The 17171-nt window shown below is 41.1% G+C and overlaps 1 protein-coding gene across 1 annotated transcript; it reads right to left on the reverse strand.

Annotated features, from left to right (window-relative positions):
• Positions 1 to 3275: 3275 nt before the first annotated feature.
• On the reverse strand, positions 3276 to 17017 carry MATN3 (matrilin 3; the record flags this gene model as incomplete). Its single annotated transcript, XM_009576371.1, has 7 exons — positions 3276 to 3331; positions 4631 to 4738; positions 9199 to 9321; positions 10853 to 10975; positions 12121 to 12243; positions 12696 to 12818; positions 16426 to 17017. Coding segments are annotated over 7 exons (1248 nt in total), but the record flags the coding sequence as incomplete, so codon positions are not given.
• Positions 17018 to 17171: the final 154 nt, after the last annotated feature.

Here is a 17171-nt window from a genome sequence, read left to right on the forward strand (position 1 = left end):
GCTCAACTTGGGTAGAAAGCACCGGTAATTCATTACTAAAGGTATATACATGAAGGAAGATCTGGAAGCTTGTGAATCCCAGAGTGCTTGCACGCAGTGGCGTTAGTGTAACTCACACCAATATGTCCTCAGAGTTACCCCAACCGCAGAGTCGCCCCAGGCGTTCCAGTTCGCTGAGGTAACGGGTGGCTGCGGCTGAGGCCACAGGCGGTGGACGCCGTTCCCGCTCCCTTGGAAGGTGCCGCTGGCACCCGCAGCCAGGTCTGGTCAGTCAGCTACTACATACGGAAGAATAATGGCCTGATTCAGTGGGTTAGAGAGGGTAAGCAAGCCCCATGGCTACTGTTGTGAAGCTCTTGGACATTGAGCAGTGCTGAGGGCAGGGGGAAGGATCAAGCCTGGATTCGTGCCCGCACGAGGGGTGCAGGGGGCTTCGGGAGCAGCCTGGCTTTGCAGCACTGACTCCAAGCTAGGTTGGACCCAGCTGCAAAATATTTTCCGTACCGAAGGTATTTTGTAGCTGATCAACAGAAAAGGGGAACATGGGAGATGTACAGCAGATGGTCTGTCCTGTGTCTTCATCATCCTGCCCTAAAAACTCGCCTGCTTGGCACGGGAGGAATAGAAGTGCCATGTCTCCCAGGGTGTCCCCCTGGCTTTCATAGCGTCTAAGCATTCCACAGTGCAATTATCCACAACACGAACACTGAAATATAAGCAATTTGTTCGATGTCAAAGGAGGATCATGACGAAGCCAAGTTCTCAAACCTGTATCTTGTCAAGTTTAGTGCGTTCCCCTCCTCTCAGAGGCTATCTGGAAATGTAGAGAAATAGAACCAGCCACAGGTTATCGTCACATCATTTTACTGAAGTTATGTGAAGATGCAACAGTGAGGAGCACTGGGCATCCAGCTCTTTGACTGATGCCAACTTAGAAGCACACACATAAGACAGAACTATAAAGCAAAGCTGGCTGAACCTCTGTAAGCATCTTAGAGCTGAATAAGATAGCTAAAGGTAATTTAGAAAATGCCTGTGGTCAGGCAGTTGGACTAGATAATCGTTGTAGGTCCCTTCCAACTGAAATATTCTGTTGTATTCTATTCTGTTCTATTTTAAGCAGAATAAAAATAATTCTAAATACCATCCAAAAGATTAAATTTAGTTCTTTTTGTAACAGTTCTCTGCATTAGTCTTAAAGTTCCACTGCCCCAATAATTAAAACAGTATAATTACTCATTCCATATCAACAAGTATATCTATATTTAAAATAAAAATGTTCAGTCAATAGGACATGCTGGTATGTCCTATTTTAAAGAAGTTACTTATATGGCTTTGGAATTTTATCTGGTGCTCACAAACACAAAGTGAGACAAGAAAATTGCTCAGAGGAATTGAATGTAAATACTATAATTTGTAACGTAAAATGGAGTTATGAATACTAATGCATGAAACGAAGCCTGCCCAGCTGACAGCTTGCAAGACACATCTGGCCTCCAGGACAGTTTTCCACTATCGTATAAAATTATACATCTCATCTGACAACTGGCCTTAATGGGACTGATGTCATCCACTCCCAATTGCCAAGAAGTTGAAAAGTCTTGCATTAGATTTACAACTTGTTTATTCTTACTAATTACAGAGGCCAAGGCATGCTTCTGGCCCTATAAATCCTTATATAATACCCATGTCTAAGCAGAGGACATGAAAGTAAGCAAAGTAAAGTGCTGGATATAAAACTCCATGACTTACAGAAAAAATATGCATACACAGCACTTTGAGGAACCAAGTGTAGCATAGCTAGATTGTCCCACACTAACTTTAATTGAACCACAGCAAATTAATATCAGTGGGGACACATCACAAAATATCAACTGCAGACCAATCCAGCAGTCTTGGAGAGTTTATAGTCTCATTTTTAGCCCTTGCTGAAGCTGTGTCCCATGTTCACCTGTGCTGTTATAGTATTATATAGCATTTTATATATATATATATACACACAATATATATATATAGTATTATATATATTGGTATTATATTCTGACTTAACATTACTGTATAGACATATCTGAAGTCTCTATCACATGTGCAGTGAACAGGATAACTGAACTTCTGGCCACTGATTTTCCTTGCAATTGTTTGTATCTATTATGTGCAGGGTATGAAGCAAGCACAGATGTCGTTATAATATGTCCTTGGCATACCAGCTACTGATAAAAGATTTTGTGTAATTATATCGCAAAACTCTACAAAATATGTTGGATTTTTCAATTCTAAAAAAAAAGAATAATAATTATAGCTTTGACTCCATCTTCAAATTTATTTAAATATAGTTTCTAAAGCATCTGGATGATTACAAATGCCAAGTGTGCAAAACAAGTGGATTCCTTTAACAATTACATTTTTAAATTGTTAGCTAGTGTATTTTATCCTACAAGCCCAATTGACACAAGTAGTCCCAGTAAAGTCTGTGGTATGACAACAGGAATGACTGACTAATAATATAAGCAAATCTTGCAGGATAAAAACCTTAAATTGGAGGATGTCTTTCGTCCTTCTGAGTGTTAAACAACATTATTAATACTTGAAATTACTATTAAACTTTATATCTGTATTAACAAGGACTTGTAGGTTTTAAAATCAAATGGTTCTTTTTCCACCTATGTGACTTGGGGATAGTATCCTGCTTAATTATGTGGATTGCTTCCATTTATGCCTCCTTTATCTTTGAGGTTTTGTTACTTTGTTGTTGTTAAACACTTTATTTCATAACACACATCCTTTAAATTGTATACAAAAAAAGTTCCAACATCAGGGTGCTGATCATACTTTATTTTATTAAAATAAGTTACAAGACTCCAAATTACTTTCCCATTTAATGGACAGATGACATAGGCACACTTTTTACTCTGTGTTGCCATTTCACAGTTTTATATAATGTGATATACTGTATCCATTAATTTTTTCTGTATTTACTTTTAAATAAGAGAATAAAAATGCAGTTACTGCAGAAAAGCAGTACCTGCTGTACTACTTGTACTACAAACTGAAGCACAGCAGGTATAGTAGCTTTTTGGTTATAAAGTGACTGTACATGAAGATCCTCAGGGTCACTGTATTTTCAAGACTGTTGGCTTCCTGAAGGCTTCCTGACATTTGTCAATAATAACAAATCAACTGCTGTTTTGTAAGCTGTGCAACAAAATAAAGCTTGCTGAACACAACAAAAAGGATTGCTTCTGAAAGATTATTTTAAAATTAAGTACAATGATAGCTCAGACAACCTGCTGTCTGCCTTGATACGCCCGCAGCTTCTCGGACACTTCATCTAGTGGTCCGTTGTTAAGGGCAATATAATAGATGGCTATAAGGTTTGGTGTGTTTACAATCTTTCTCATTGCTGCATTTTCAACGAACAGTCTGTTTTCTAAATGAGGTCAATACATTCTTGAACCAGAGATTTCAAAACATTTTAGAGATCTGTCAAGGTCTGGCCACTTCCCAAATGAGCTCAACAACCCTAATTTCTTAGAAGGGGTTGGACCAAGTGACATTCAGGGCTGAGGAGCAGCAAGTAATTGTCTCTGCTGCTTTTTCCAGGTTGTCTTGAAAGGATTCTAGGGATACAAATTGCCCACCAAAGAATAACTTTGAAAGAAAGCATCAGTTCTTTGTGATAAAGTACTCCCCTAAATCAATTAGTATTTGAACAAGAGCACCTTTTACAGAAAAAAGCATGTAGTCTCAAAAATTTCCAGTGATGAAAATCTTGGTAAATTGTCACAGTGGTCAACCACTCTCACTTCTAAAAATTGTTCCTTATGTTGAACCACAGCTTGCCCAACTTTAACTCCCAGTTATTAGTTCCTGCCACGCCATCTGAGGGCATTCATTCCAGCATTCAGGTTTGCTGTGGTACCACAGAGTTCACCACTTTCTCTTTTTTTGTTTTTTTTCTCTCCCACATGTTTGTGAAATGTCTAATCCGGGGCCTGACCACATTTCTCTTCACTGCCGCAGGCACCGCACTGCAACAAACGAAGCCGGCAAATCCCAGCGCAGCGAAGCTGGCACCCGCCAGCCTGCACCTCGGATGTCCTGTCCCATATATCCCAGCAGCGGGATATTAACAGGCTAGCACATTTTCACAGAAAAGAAGAAGGTGCATGAAAATTGCTTGGGACGGTGCCTGGCTGCGGAGGTGGGATGCAGAGGAATACCGCAGCTAATGGGACTGTTGTCACACTGCCTGAGAAGTTGTCTTGAAAATTTTGGGACATAATAGGAGGGCTCAAAACTGAGCGTTATAGCAAACGCTATAGTAAAACAGTGAAAGTCATCTGGAAGAACTATGAACAGAGCAATGCTTCATGTTCAACATAGCATATATAATCTAGGGGATGTGGGCACGTGCATTTTATCTGTATCTTGATACTAAAGCCCTTCAATGAAATGTGAGATCATAATGGTATTTGCAACAACCAAGATTTTGCTCCATAACATTTCTAAAATCACCATGAAAATACTTTCTGTTTTGAGGGATGTTCCTTCCCTGTCTTATACCGAAACAGCTACCTCTAAAATACCAGTAAAGAGCTGAATGCAGGAGATCATGTAAGAAAAAGGATATATTTTGTGGACAGAGCCTCAAGGCGTGAGGTGACTGAGTCCTGCAGGGCAGCTATGGCTTCACACTTACAGGATTCTTCAGTTGTTATAAGACTGCTCGTTACGGCTCCTAAGAGAGAAAACAGCATTTAGAATATTTATGACAATTATCGAACATTTAAATCACAGGAAAACACTTGATTCTGCAACGGGAGTTGAACTCGTGCTGTGAGACTGCAGCAAGCGCTGCAACCCAGGGCAGTCGGGAGGGAGGGGCGGCAGTGAACAGGGGCCGCTGTGCAGCCAGAGACACGAGTGTCATAGTCCAGAAACAGGACAGGCAAGAGAGAGCTTGACTCTAACGGAGGAGGAGGCAGAGCAGGGAGTCCCTAGCCTACCTGGATCCTCTGCACTCTTTAAATGAGACCATTATTGAGTAAAAAATAAGAAGAAGCCTGGGTGCAGGGACCAACCAGCCTCCCCCATCAACTCTGATCGCTAGACTAGAGTGGATCTTCCTTTTGCCTGTTTTCTCTCCCTCTCATCCAGAATATCCCCCACCTCAAAACATAAGGCACCCTGGGAAGCAGAATGAGTGTGTTCAAGTGATGCAGACTGAGAAGAACCTGCAGTTCAGGACTCCATTTTGTGCATAGTACTTTTACTATCAGACTATCCACACAGGAAGGCCACTGGCATCACTGTAAACAGAATCTATAAAATTAGCTGTATTTAAGGCAATGACTAACTTGGGCTTCTCTTCAGAAGAATCATAGAATCACAAAATGGTTTGGGTTGGAAGGGACCTTTAAAGATCATCTAGTCCAACTACCCCACCATGAGCAGGGACACCTTTCACTAGATCAGGTTGCTCAAAGCCCCATCCAACCTGGCCTTGAACACTTCCATGGCTGGAGCATCCACAACTTCTCTGGGCAACCTGTTCCAGTGCCTCACCACCCTCATAGAAAAGGATCTCTTCCTTATATCTAAATCTATCTATCTATAAAATGGAGGTAGCTGCCCTTCAAAGCTGGATTGTAATGGCATTTGGGGTACCCATCACTCCCAAACACAGCATTTCTGAGAATGCATTAAAGTCCAAAGTTAAGCCTCCAGGCTTGCCAGCCTCCAAGCCAAGCACGAAGATACCTAGTGATTTTAGGCACATAAAGAGTTGGTCAGTGTCACAAATTGGTCAGTTTGCTTCAGTTTCTGAGATGTGGGTGGAATTTAAATACTTAAGTCGCAGCTTGGGAAGGAGTTAGAAGAATTGAATTTACCACTTGGTAAATAATATAAAAATGAAAGCAGGAACACATGTCATAATTTTAAATACTAAGCAATAGAGGTTCAGCTAAAGCAATCATGCATATCACCTCACAAGTACTCTTGGTTTGTAACATTGGCAATATGCATGTACAGGGAGTATCATTTTTGATTCATCAAGAGATGTGAACACAAGTCCATTCCAATGTCACATGAACATGGATGGAGGGAACAACAATCTTCAAATGGGCCCAAATGAATTTAAAATCTGGTAGAAAGGCACAGCAATATTAACAGAGGAGCCAGTTAGCATGACAGAGAAGTAATCAGTCTCTTAGGAAAGAGAAAACAAGCATTGCCATACTCTGCCGTGATTCCGTTGAATCTGTTCCTAGGTCTTGCTCTCAGTCTTCCAGACTTACCGGGTACCAGCCTCAGTGTCCTCAAGAATTCCTTTTTCTCCATAATCCACCACAAAACCAGGGATGACCACAAAGGGCTCAGAGAGATGATAATTTGATTGTTGTATAATAACATGTCAGGCATCAGCTGATGGCTGTGAGCTCTCAGCTCCATGAAAGGCAATTTAACCTCACCTACTCCATAAAGAACGTAGGAGGTTAAGGCAAGCTGTGCCACTTGCTGCAGGCTAAGAACAAACATATCAACTGAAGCACCACTACTGTAGTGAGATTACCATCTACATCTGAGACCAAAGTAATAAGCTTCCAAAGGCCGAGCCTCCTTAAAAGAGGGCCTACAATTGTGAAATACCCTTTCAACAAGTTATCAAGAAGGATTACTTGTATGTAATACCTGTCACTTTATACATGGGGTTTTACGTTGCTTGCAAAGGCAACGACAGCAGATTATTCAATTATTTTTTCTGTAGATATATAAATGCATAGCTGATCAATGCCAAACAAATTATGTGAGCATTATAACAGTAAAACAATAGAATTTTGTGGATACAATTTCTCTTGGTTTTTTTATTGTCTTCGTTTCTCTTTTTGCTTATCCATCTTGCCATTGATATTGCCATTTCGAAAGGAAACTGATGGCTGCTTGAATTACAGAAAAATGACTGAAATATATCAATTTCAAATGGTCATTCATTCAGTGTTTCACTGAAAAAATCTATTAACAGATTCATTTCTAGCAGTGCAGAAATTCATTTGTCTTAGAGCCAATGTTGAAACTGGTGTCTTCTTGATTCCACTGAACTTGTATTTATTCAGCTCCCTTCTTTGGAATGTTCCACCGGCTTTATGGTTGATGTACAAAGAAGAGCTGTTCAAGATGCAGCTGGAGGAAGGCCAGTTCAAAATATCACACCAACATGGTTGGTTTCCAACCAACTGCCAGTTAAGTTTTCATGTTTGCATTTAAATTCTCCAGTGACAGATACAAATCCTCCTTGGATTATGTCTGTTTTAATAAAGTTACTTTTCCAACCAACTTTGGCAACTGCCCAAGAGTACCCTGAAGTTTTCTGCAGTCCTTCTGTGAAATTTAGAGTCTTCCAGTACTTGATATTCAAAATCTTGGGCACTCCTGTTGCCACTGGGTTGCCCAACAAGTTACACAAAACATGCTAGATTTGTGTTTTTACACTGCATCTATGTTTAAGTCCAGCCCTACAAAAAAATACTATTTTTGCAGATGGTCTTTGGCTATATCCACCTAGTTTACAACTTTGCTCTTACATAGGGTCCTTAGCCACTTCATGTAATGGCAAGTTATTCCTGCTCTGGACCAGAGATCAGACTAGGTACTTCTTGAGGTCCCTTCCAACCCAACTTTACTTATGATTCTACATCAAATGGTGCAGAAGTTCTGCCAACAGTTGATGGCATTATTGCCCATGTGAAGGGAAAGCAGTTGGTGAGTTCATGCCTGTCCCACTCAGCTTGGAGGAGTGGACAAGAACATATGGTTTAGCATTGCAGTAGTTCTTCTGACACCAGTTCTGTTCCCCTCTGGCCCCCACCATCCTCCGAATGCTGGTATGCAGTTGAGTCCCATGCCCCAGAGACAGACGCCCCAGAACCCTGCCTTGCCAATCCCCCCAGTTATTCCCATTTCATAAGGAAATGCAGATTACAACAGATTATTTTTTTTAAATTCGGTGAAGTCCTTAAATGTGTGGTGATAGGTAAGTCAACTGTAGTTTTAAATACAGTAACTGCTATAACTAAACAAGAAGGATCAAACTAGCTCAGAACATTAGTGGAAACAGGCAGAAAAGAATGAAAAGGGATTTCAGGGAGTTAGTGAGTTCATAGAACATTTCGCAAATAGATTAAAAGGATTTAACACATTAAAGAGAGGTACTTCAATAAATATATTCAGGAAAAAAACCATTAAATTATTACTTGAGCATGTTTTCTCATCTGGATTTAAGGTAAAGCCTTCATAGCAGTCACAGGTATACAATCCACCATTACTCACACAGACCTGCTCACAGTCATGGGTTCCTGGTGCACATACATCCATTCCTACGGAATGCATTTTGGAGAAACAGTTATCCAAAAAAAAGGTAACATTTTTTAACACTTCCCAATGGCAATGCTTTTCCATGTTGGGAGCCTATCCTATGTGAATCTTACCAGGAACTATTGAGATGTATAACTGATCTTGCCTTGGAGCAGCGAGATGAACTAACTGCCTTACTGGGGTCTCCCTCCGTCCTTGCTTCGTACAGTCTGTGCTGCCTCTGACCGCAGCTGCCCAACCCCACCAGATGTGAAGGGCCAGATCCCCTCCAAAGGCATGCTATGAAAACTTCCCAGCACGCAATAACTTTACAGTAAGGAGACCGGGAAGGAAAGAAACATTTTTTTAAAAATTACATTTTTACTATAACGCAAAGTTAGCTGAGAAGCTAAAGAAACAACCAGCGACGTGAAATTCAGCCTGGAGGGGAGGACGCCGCCTCAGACTGTCTCCTGCCTGGCGGTACGCAGTTTCCACCGTCCTGCAGAGTGTGTGACTGTATGACTAACCCCAGCTCTTCTCTCTTCAATCATTTCTCAGTTCTGGGTTTGCTGAATATTGCATAATTGCCGTTTTTTAAAAACAGTGAAGGCCTTAGTTAAAAGGTGATAAAGACAGACCGAATGGTAAGCAGTTACAAGCATCGTTGTATATAAAGTGCTTTATATCTCTGAATATCGCTGAAGTGGAAAAGGCAGAGTGACATAGAACTGTCTTATAACACTTGAATGCATGTGAAAGTTTCTCAAACAGATCCAACTATATTAACCTGCTAATGAGAGCTATTTCAATGCATGTACTTAGCTGGAGAGGGTATGCTCTTACTTGAGCAAGTCTTCTTGTCCGGATTCAGGGTGTAGCCTTGGTAGCAGTCACAGGCATAGAGCAGATCATCTCTCACGCAGACCTGCTCACAGTCATGCCTTCCAGGTGCACACATGTCGACAGCTAAGGAAGGCGTTTGAGAAGAGAAGAAGATTAATCAATTCCCAAACTTCAGCCTTTTCAGTTGGTGTTAGTAATTCCCATTTGCAAACATATCTTCATTTGGATTCAAACCAGGATGTTTTTATTGCATGTCAGCATGCTGTTAGCCATAGTAGGGGATACAGAGTGTGGTTTTATCTGACTATCAACTTCACAAAATTAATACAATTTTTGGTATACTGGCAACACTTTTTTGCAGTTGTAACAGATTGCAAAAGGAACTGAACTAGCAGTGACCCAGTTACAAAATAATTATCCAAAGGAATTTCAGAGAACAAATATCTGGATTTTAAGAGACTATTTGGCATTATTTCAGCTCTACTTGAGTTGGATAAGACGCTGTTTTATGGAGTGAAAAGACCATAAACAGAAGAGTATACATGGCTGCTAAAAAAAAGAGAGACATGGCACCCTCTGCCAGCTACAAAGTGGGCACTTCATGTGTGAGGCTGATGTTTTCTGCCAAATTTAACACGTCAGCTCTGAAAGGGCAAGCTGAGAAGCAGTTCCTATATTTGGATATCGTTGCAGTAGGGAGGTCCGGTAAAGCACAAGGAAAGAAAGAAAGAAAGAAAGAAAGAAAGGAGCCCCTCCTGGACCTAGGCTATTTTTATTATATCACAAAGACATGGATGGTTGAGAAATCATTAGCAGCATACTGCAAAATGAGATTCAAGAGGAAAAAAAAAGCAAGCATATTAGGGAAATAATCTGAAATTTGACTATGCAGGGGGAGAATCAGTGCTATGAAAGAAGGTTCAGGATTGGACTCCCGAAGGGGATGCCTAACTGAATTCACATTCCCTCACAGACGTTTATTGCGTCTACATAATGCCAGGTGAGAGTCAATCTTAGGAACTATATTTACAAAATCAGCTCCTAAACTAGGCAGGAAGAAATATTGAAGCCTCTGGCTTCACCTCTTTGAGATGCGAGACATATGACTTAATTGGAGAGATTTGCCTAGAAACCTCCTGGAATTGGAAGCCTCGGTTCAGAGATTTGTCATACAAAACGTAGTAAGGAAAGAGATTATGATGGAAGTGGAAAAAAGGATTTTGCGTAAATAAGTCATCAGTGAGACATCCAAAGATGAGAAGAGTGAGATTCAAATCCTAATCAAGTGAAAATAATATAGAATACATACTAATCTGTAGGTACTATATACTTATATGTCCATCCTTAAGTACCAGCTGTATCTATGCTCCTAATCTCCACAAGAGCCCAGCACTGGGAAAGAACATTTCCCTTCACCCTCTAGAGCTCTGAGGCTGGAGTATTTTTTAACACGTCCACCAGAAAGAGTAATCACCCTCATGATGCACGGGTCTCAAATTATTACTGGAAACATGTAGAAAAAATGTTGCACTGTGTTTTCAGGAATTGTACAGAAACTCTTGGATAATTTGTCAGAAAAATAACATAAATTAACCTGATTTTTTAAAGTTCCTTGTTTTTAGCTGAACACAGTATTTCCTTGATCAGGTCTTACCTGAGCAAGTCTTCTTATCTGGATTCAGAGTATATCCTTCAAAGCAGTCACAGCTGTAGGATCCATCATTACTCAAGCAGACTTGTGCACAATCATGCCTTCCAGCTGCGCACACGTCCGTGGCTGTGGTGAACCATGTTTTAGAGAAGAAAGCTATTAATCCCTCCCAGACACTCCCATGCTTCAACGTTTATAAGTACAATTTAATTAGGATTCAAATTAGGATTCAACCAGTGCCCTACTATATTATTATATTATATTATACCACCTCTCATGCAATCTGATTTTCATCAGCAATTCTAACAGCCCTGAATATCCCAGTAAGGATGAAGCTAAGACACCATACTGAGATGGGCAATAACCTGCCACGTGTCAAGGCAGAAGTTGTTTCTTGCAATATTAGCAGTAACCATGGTGAATCCAAATTTAACTTCATACTTTCATCCTTGAGCTGAAGGCAGGCACAAAAAGCCAGGCGTGATATGTAGAAATGCTATTAAATGGCAAAGAGATATAAAGCCTAGTGAGAACAAAAGCAAACAAACAAACAAAAAAGCAGGAGCACTAGAAGATTATGTTCTCCCTTCAGAAATAAGAAGAGTGAAAACTTCAGTGAGAAGAACGCTTATGTGCTCTCAAAGGGAGGGATGCGCTTACCAGTTATAAAATAGCTACCCTAAGGCTGGTGCTGCTCAAAACTTCTGGATTTAAAGAAACAACTCCAGAGAAGTATTTGGGGAAAAAAAGTTTTAATAATAGGCTAACTTTTCAGGCTGACAATTCAAGAAGCTGCTGCCGATGTAAGACTGGGGTTGCTATATCGCAGATCCCTGCACAACTTGGAATAGAAGCAGCAAGGTGTAAAAAAAAATTAGTTTGGACAGGAGAGTTGGAGAGGACAGGGGAAAATCATCAGGATTAAAGTTCTCTATGGACTAGAGGCACTCACTCTCCAATGGAGACATAGTGCTGGTGGGCATCTCTGGAATAGGTTCATCCTCTCCCAGGGACTAAGTGATGTTTATGAAGTACTGTGAAGACCATAAAATGGTAGGTAAGTGCCAAATTGCATTTTTGTAATCGACACGTTTAAAGAAAAATGCAATTTTACTGTTACTGGAACCAAGGGGAAAGTGTACAGGTGAATCCTCATTTTAAGAGTTGATGTCTGTAAGCAATTTTTCAATGAGAAACAATGAAGGTAACTCACAGAGAACATGTCCATGTCTCCATGAATTTCATATGTTATAGTAGCCTTTAATTCTTACCTGAGCAAGTCTTCTTATCTGGACTCAGGGTGTAGCCTTCATAGCATTCACAGATATAGGATCCGTTGTTACTCACGCAGATCTGATCACACTCGTGCCTGCCAGGTGCACACATGTCCACAGCTGCAAGACACACGTTGGAGAAATAATTCATTGTTAATATAAAGTAGTTTGGGGTGGAGCGCATATTCACATTTTCAAATATATTTCTATTTGGAATCAGCTCAGAAATGGCAATAGTAATTGAAGGAATTAGAGTAATGGTGTAATTAGAGTAATGGTAGGAGAAAATATCTATACAGTATCTACATCTGAAGACTTTGTTTTGGCATCTGGCCCTAATGAATGGTTCTGTAGGCATTATAAAAAGGATGCTGATGGAATCAAACTACTTCTCACCATTACTTGCAGTAGACTTTTTTATTTATTATTTATTATTTGATTTATTGTTATTGAAGGAGATACAGATGTTCACTGTTTCAACAGAAGTACAGAAGTAGCTTCTCAAATCCAACTATCGTGTTAAAAAGTGATTTTTTTTTTCTAGTTGAACACATTTACCGAAGGAGTAATACCTGAGCAGGTTCTCTTATCTGGATTGAGAGTGTAGCCTTCATAGCAATCACAAAGGTAGGATCCGCCGTTACTCACACAGACCTGCTCGCACTCATGGGTCCCAAGAGCGCACACATTCGCAGCTACAAAGGGCATTACAGAAAAGGCATTTCAGTCCTCCCAAAGGAGAGAAACATTCGTTAATAATTTATGCTTACAAAAGTACATCTTGAACTGTTTGCTGGATTAGTGGTAGTAAATGTCAGTGCTGTGCCACCGTCACAAAAGTTACAGGCATCTTTTGCATCATTCTGTAGCCAGAAGAAAGGGGTCATAAACCACGCTGGAACAACTGCACTGAAATAACTCACCACCTGAGGTGGCAGAAGGATGAGATTAAGCTGAAAAGGGTACAACAGGGGGAGAGAGATTTTAAGCATTTAGTAACATTACTCTGGAAATAAGAACTTAGCAATGAAAAGGATCTTCTGGCTTATTGTATCCAGTCCCTTTCTATTACAGACAACCAGTTTAAATAATCCCAAAATGTATCAGTCACTGTCTGGCAGCTTACTAACTTCTGCGCACGTGCATACAACCTGATTTATGAATTCCTTCTGCACTGTAAAAAACCCCCATGTAAACTGAAATGCGACAGAAAGCACAACAAAAAATAAATAATAAAATAAAATAAAATACAATAAACTGCAATAGAAAGAGCATCAAGACCAGGAGGAAAAGAAAAATGACTCAGAGGCACTGAGATAACACACTGTCTTCTCCGGGATGAAGACTGTCTACGTAATGATGGTCCAGGTGTATCAGCCAGCAAAGACACCCACCAGTGCAAGATGGGTATGTGAGGGCTGCAGCTGCCTTGTTCCATTAGGTTTAAAAAGTCAAGACCAAAAGAGGATAGGGAGGACAGTTTGTACAGTAAGGTAGCTTTGCAGGCACATGAACCTCCTAACTGAAGGACAGTGCAGAAATAACGTCCAAACCTCAAAGAACTAAGAAGCTGAAACTGCAAGCTACAAAATGAGATTCAGTTTTCGGGCACCAGCTAATTCCCCACAGGCGGTAAGGCTATCTCATCGGACTGAGGAAAGAGAAAACAGTGATAGGAAAAGCAGCGTGATGGATGGCAGCTGATACAAGTGTGTTGTGATGACAAGGCAGACAAAATGACTGTTGTAACGCTGGGCTGTCACTGCCATGCCCTGCGGTGCTGACAGGCTTTTCCTCCCCAGATGGTCTAAGTAAGTAACTAATTAACTGCTGACCAATTTTTCTCAAGTGTATTTAGCTTTGGATCTGCTGCTCCTTTGGTCACCCCAAGATGCCTCTGTTTCTCTCCACAGACTGTAAAGGAATCCGAGATACTCACTTAAACTCAGATGATTTTTAGATTACTAGATTTAGATGAGGTGAAAAAGGGAAGGGCAGAGGGAAGGGGGGAGGAAAGAAAAGGTGGAGGAAAAAAGTGGGAAGGGGAAAAAAGGGGGGAAAGGAAGGAAAGAAAGAAGGAGGAAACGAAAGGGAAAAGGAGAAAAATGGGGAGTCTGTTATTACCTGAGATTTTACTTAGATGAGTAGTTATGATGTGGATATTGACTACTGGTAAAATCAAACTCCAAAGCAATAGTGGTGAGATAAGAAATGAGAAGCAAGAGTGCTTGAATCGTCTCATGTATTTCGGAATGCACGGCAACATTGCCCATTTTCTAAAACATGGAAGATTTAGATGTCCCCTAATAAGGCTGATAGAAAGTGTGTCTTGTATTTCCATTGGCAAAAACAAATCTCAAACCAAGACAGCATCTTTTCATTCTGCTACACCCTTGGGAGAAAGAGAATTCATCTCTCTGACTTATGAACAAAATCTGTGGGTGATATTTTCAACCATAACTGAGAAGCTCAGACTCAAATAGTCAGACTTTTGTGGTAGAAAAGTCAAGCTTCCACTGACTTGGACACGATTTAAGGTTAAGATTTTCCATCTCCAGGATGGTCTCATGTTGAATGATGCTCTCAATGCATCAAGAACTTGATCTCAGCCAACTATTTTGCCCCTGAACATTAGTTTTCCTGTTTTCAGCTCACCCTACAAACAAATTTATTTGGCTTGGCCAAAGCAAAGAAAATCCTAATTGTCACTGGTGAGTAGATTTCTGACCAAAAAGCAGTCTGGAGCTGGAAAGGACCCAGTTTACCCACACTGTCTTACAAGACTCTCTTAGATTCATTTGGTTTGTAGGAACCTTTTGAAAAACTATTCCCCCGTTTTTGTCCATGAACCCCACAGATTCTGGCTAATTGCATGCAGGCAACTCAGAGTTACACTGGAAGTGTGTATGTGTGAGCTCTCTTTGCTTTACCCTTCAGCTTAGTAGGGGTATAATTCCTGTGCTTCAGCACAATAAACAGAACGTTTACTCTTAAGAACAAGAGATTTTTCTTCAGTGCTATGAAAGGACTTGCTTTGGTGAGAAGATAGGTGGAAAATTAGTGCTATGTTCACAGCACACATACCTGTCCAGCTAGGTGGGCACTTGAACCCACTTCCAGCTACCAGAGAGGGGATGTGGTCACATCAGCAACACAACATGATGTCAAGCCAAACCTCAAGGCATTTCCCACGTTAATTATTGGACAAAGTGTCCTGTCTACAGATGGTCCTACGCATTTATTTCATACCTAGAAAAAGAGGTCTATTCACTCTAAACGTATTCAAAAGGTATGGTGGCAATTTTTAGTAAGGCTCTGAAATAACAAATAACACATTGCCAACCAAGTTCCCAAGGCAATGGCTGTTACGTTAATTCTCTTACAATATTCTTTACACCTCATTTTACCCATTACTTGCTGGAGAATTATTTCACAAGTAATTTCCTTAGAAATTTACTAGAAAAATCTACTTCCCACAAGTTTTTTAATTGTCAAAAAGTCATCGTTTGATTTTTGTGGGTAGGGCTGTGCCATAGCTATCTATAGGCAGTTCTAAATACTCCAGATACGTGACCTTTTTTTTTCTGTAAATGACAATAACAACCCACACTGGCTTAGCATCGTTAGTGGAGTTCTAGCCCAAACCAAATATACATCCAGCATTTTTCCAAGACCAGCCCTCACAGAGCGAAGCTAATGCAGCCCATCCGTCAGGAGCTGCAGATCCAGCTCCCTGCCTAAATCAGGTTGCAGAGAAACAGAGAAAGGTGCGAGTCTGGCACACTGAAAAAGCACAGCAATGCCTGCAGGGTGAAAGCCCATCCCGAGATGACCTGCCGTTGTGTTCGGGCCCTTCATCCTGCACCAAATTTCTCAAGCTGATTTTCCTATAAAGAGCCCTTCAGAACCACTTCCCCCCTCCTTGCTTCCCAGCCAGATGGGAAAAGAAGCGAGCGGACTGCACAGCTCGGGTGTGCGCTCTCGGTAAGTCAGTCGATACACACAGCCGAATCCCGGCCAGATTGCTGTGCTTTCTCTTGCACTAAATTGGACCAACTGCACAAGGAGGTCCACTGAAATCAGGTCTGTTACTTGCATGGTAAGGTCACTGTTCAGTATGAAAGATCATTACTTGGCCTCCAGTGAATAAAAGGATTGACTTGTTTGCCCAGCAGATAGCAAAGGAAATACTTAAATGTGATACGTAACACTTCTCAAAGAGAAAAACTTCTTTCTTAGGGAGTGGAACCACAGCAGGAGCCAAAAGGAGCCAAATTACACTACCCTCTTGGACCACCTTACCGCAGAAAGTCGCTCTGAATTTGGATGTCAGCTTTTCGATCACACCATAGGTCTCCACATAAAAGACGTGTTCATCCAGTGGTTCGCTGGCCATTATCCTCAGGGACTGCATGTCTGCCCGGTCTACCCCAACTGCATAGATCTCAATGCCAGCTGTCCGGGCACTTGCTGCCACATCTTGAACCTGGTCTTGTGGTCGTCCATCTGTCACAACGATGACCACCTTGGGGATATTGAAGGTAGCTGGCCGGCTGCCCATTTCCTCAGTGAAGACTTCATCCATGGCAGTTTGGATGGCAAGGCCGGTCATTGTGCCAGCAGACAAGGGCTCAATGTGAGATACAGCCTCCTTCATAGATGCTTTATCAAAGTAGGTCCGGAGGGGAAACTCTACCTTGACAGTGCTAGCATAATTCATGACCGCCACACGGGTTGTTCTTTCACCAACGTCCAGAGTATCAATCATTTTTGACAGAAAGATTTTCACTTTCTCAAACTCTTCAGATCGGACACTACGGGAACTGTCTATGATGAAGACGAGGTCTAGGGGCCGGTTCTTGCAGGCAGTGTCTGTCAAGAAGGAAAGAAAACACTTCAGTCATCTCCTACACAGGACCAGAGCTCTCACCTTGGGGCAGTGAGAGCTGTCACAGCAAACTGCTCCCACCAGATAAATGCTGGCACTCTTGATACTCTAGGAAAAGGCTTAAAATTATAGTGTGCAACATATTATTTTATATATATAT

The sequence above is a fragment of the Fulmarus glacialis genome, unplaced genomic scaffold (assembly GCF_000690835.1).
Source record: "Fulmarus glacialis isolate BGI_N327 unplaced genomic scaffold, ASM69083v1 scaffold40654, whole genome shotgun sequence".
Taxonomy (NCBI): domain Eukaryota; kingdom Metazoa; phylum Chordata; class Aves; order Procellariiformes; family Procellariidae; genus Fulmarus; species Fulmarus glacialis.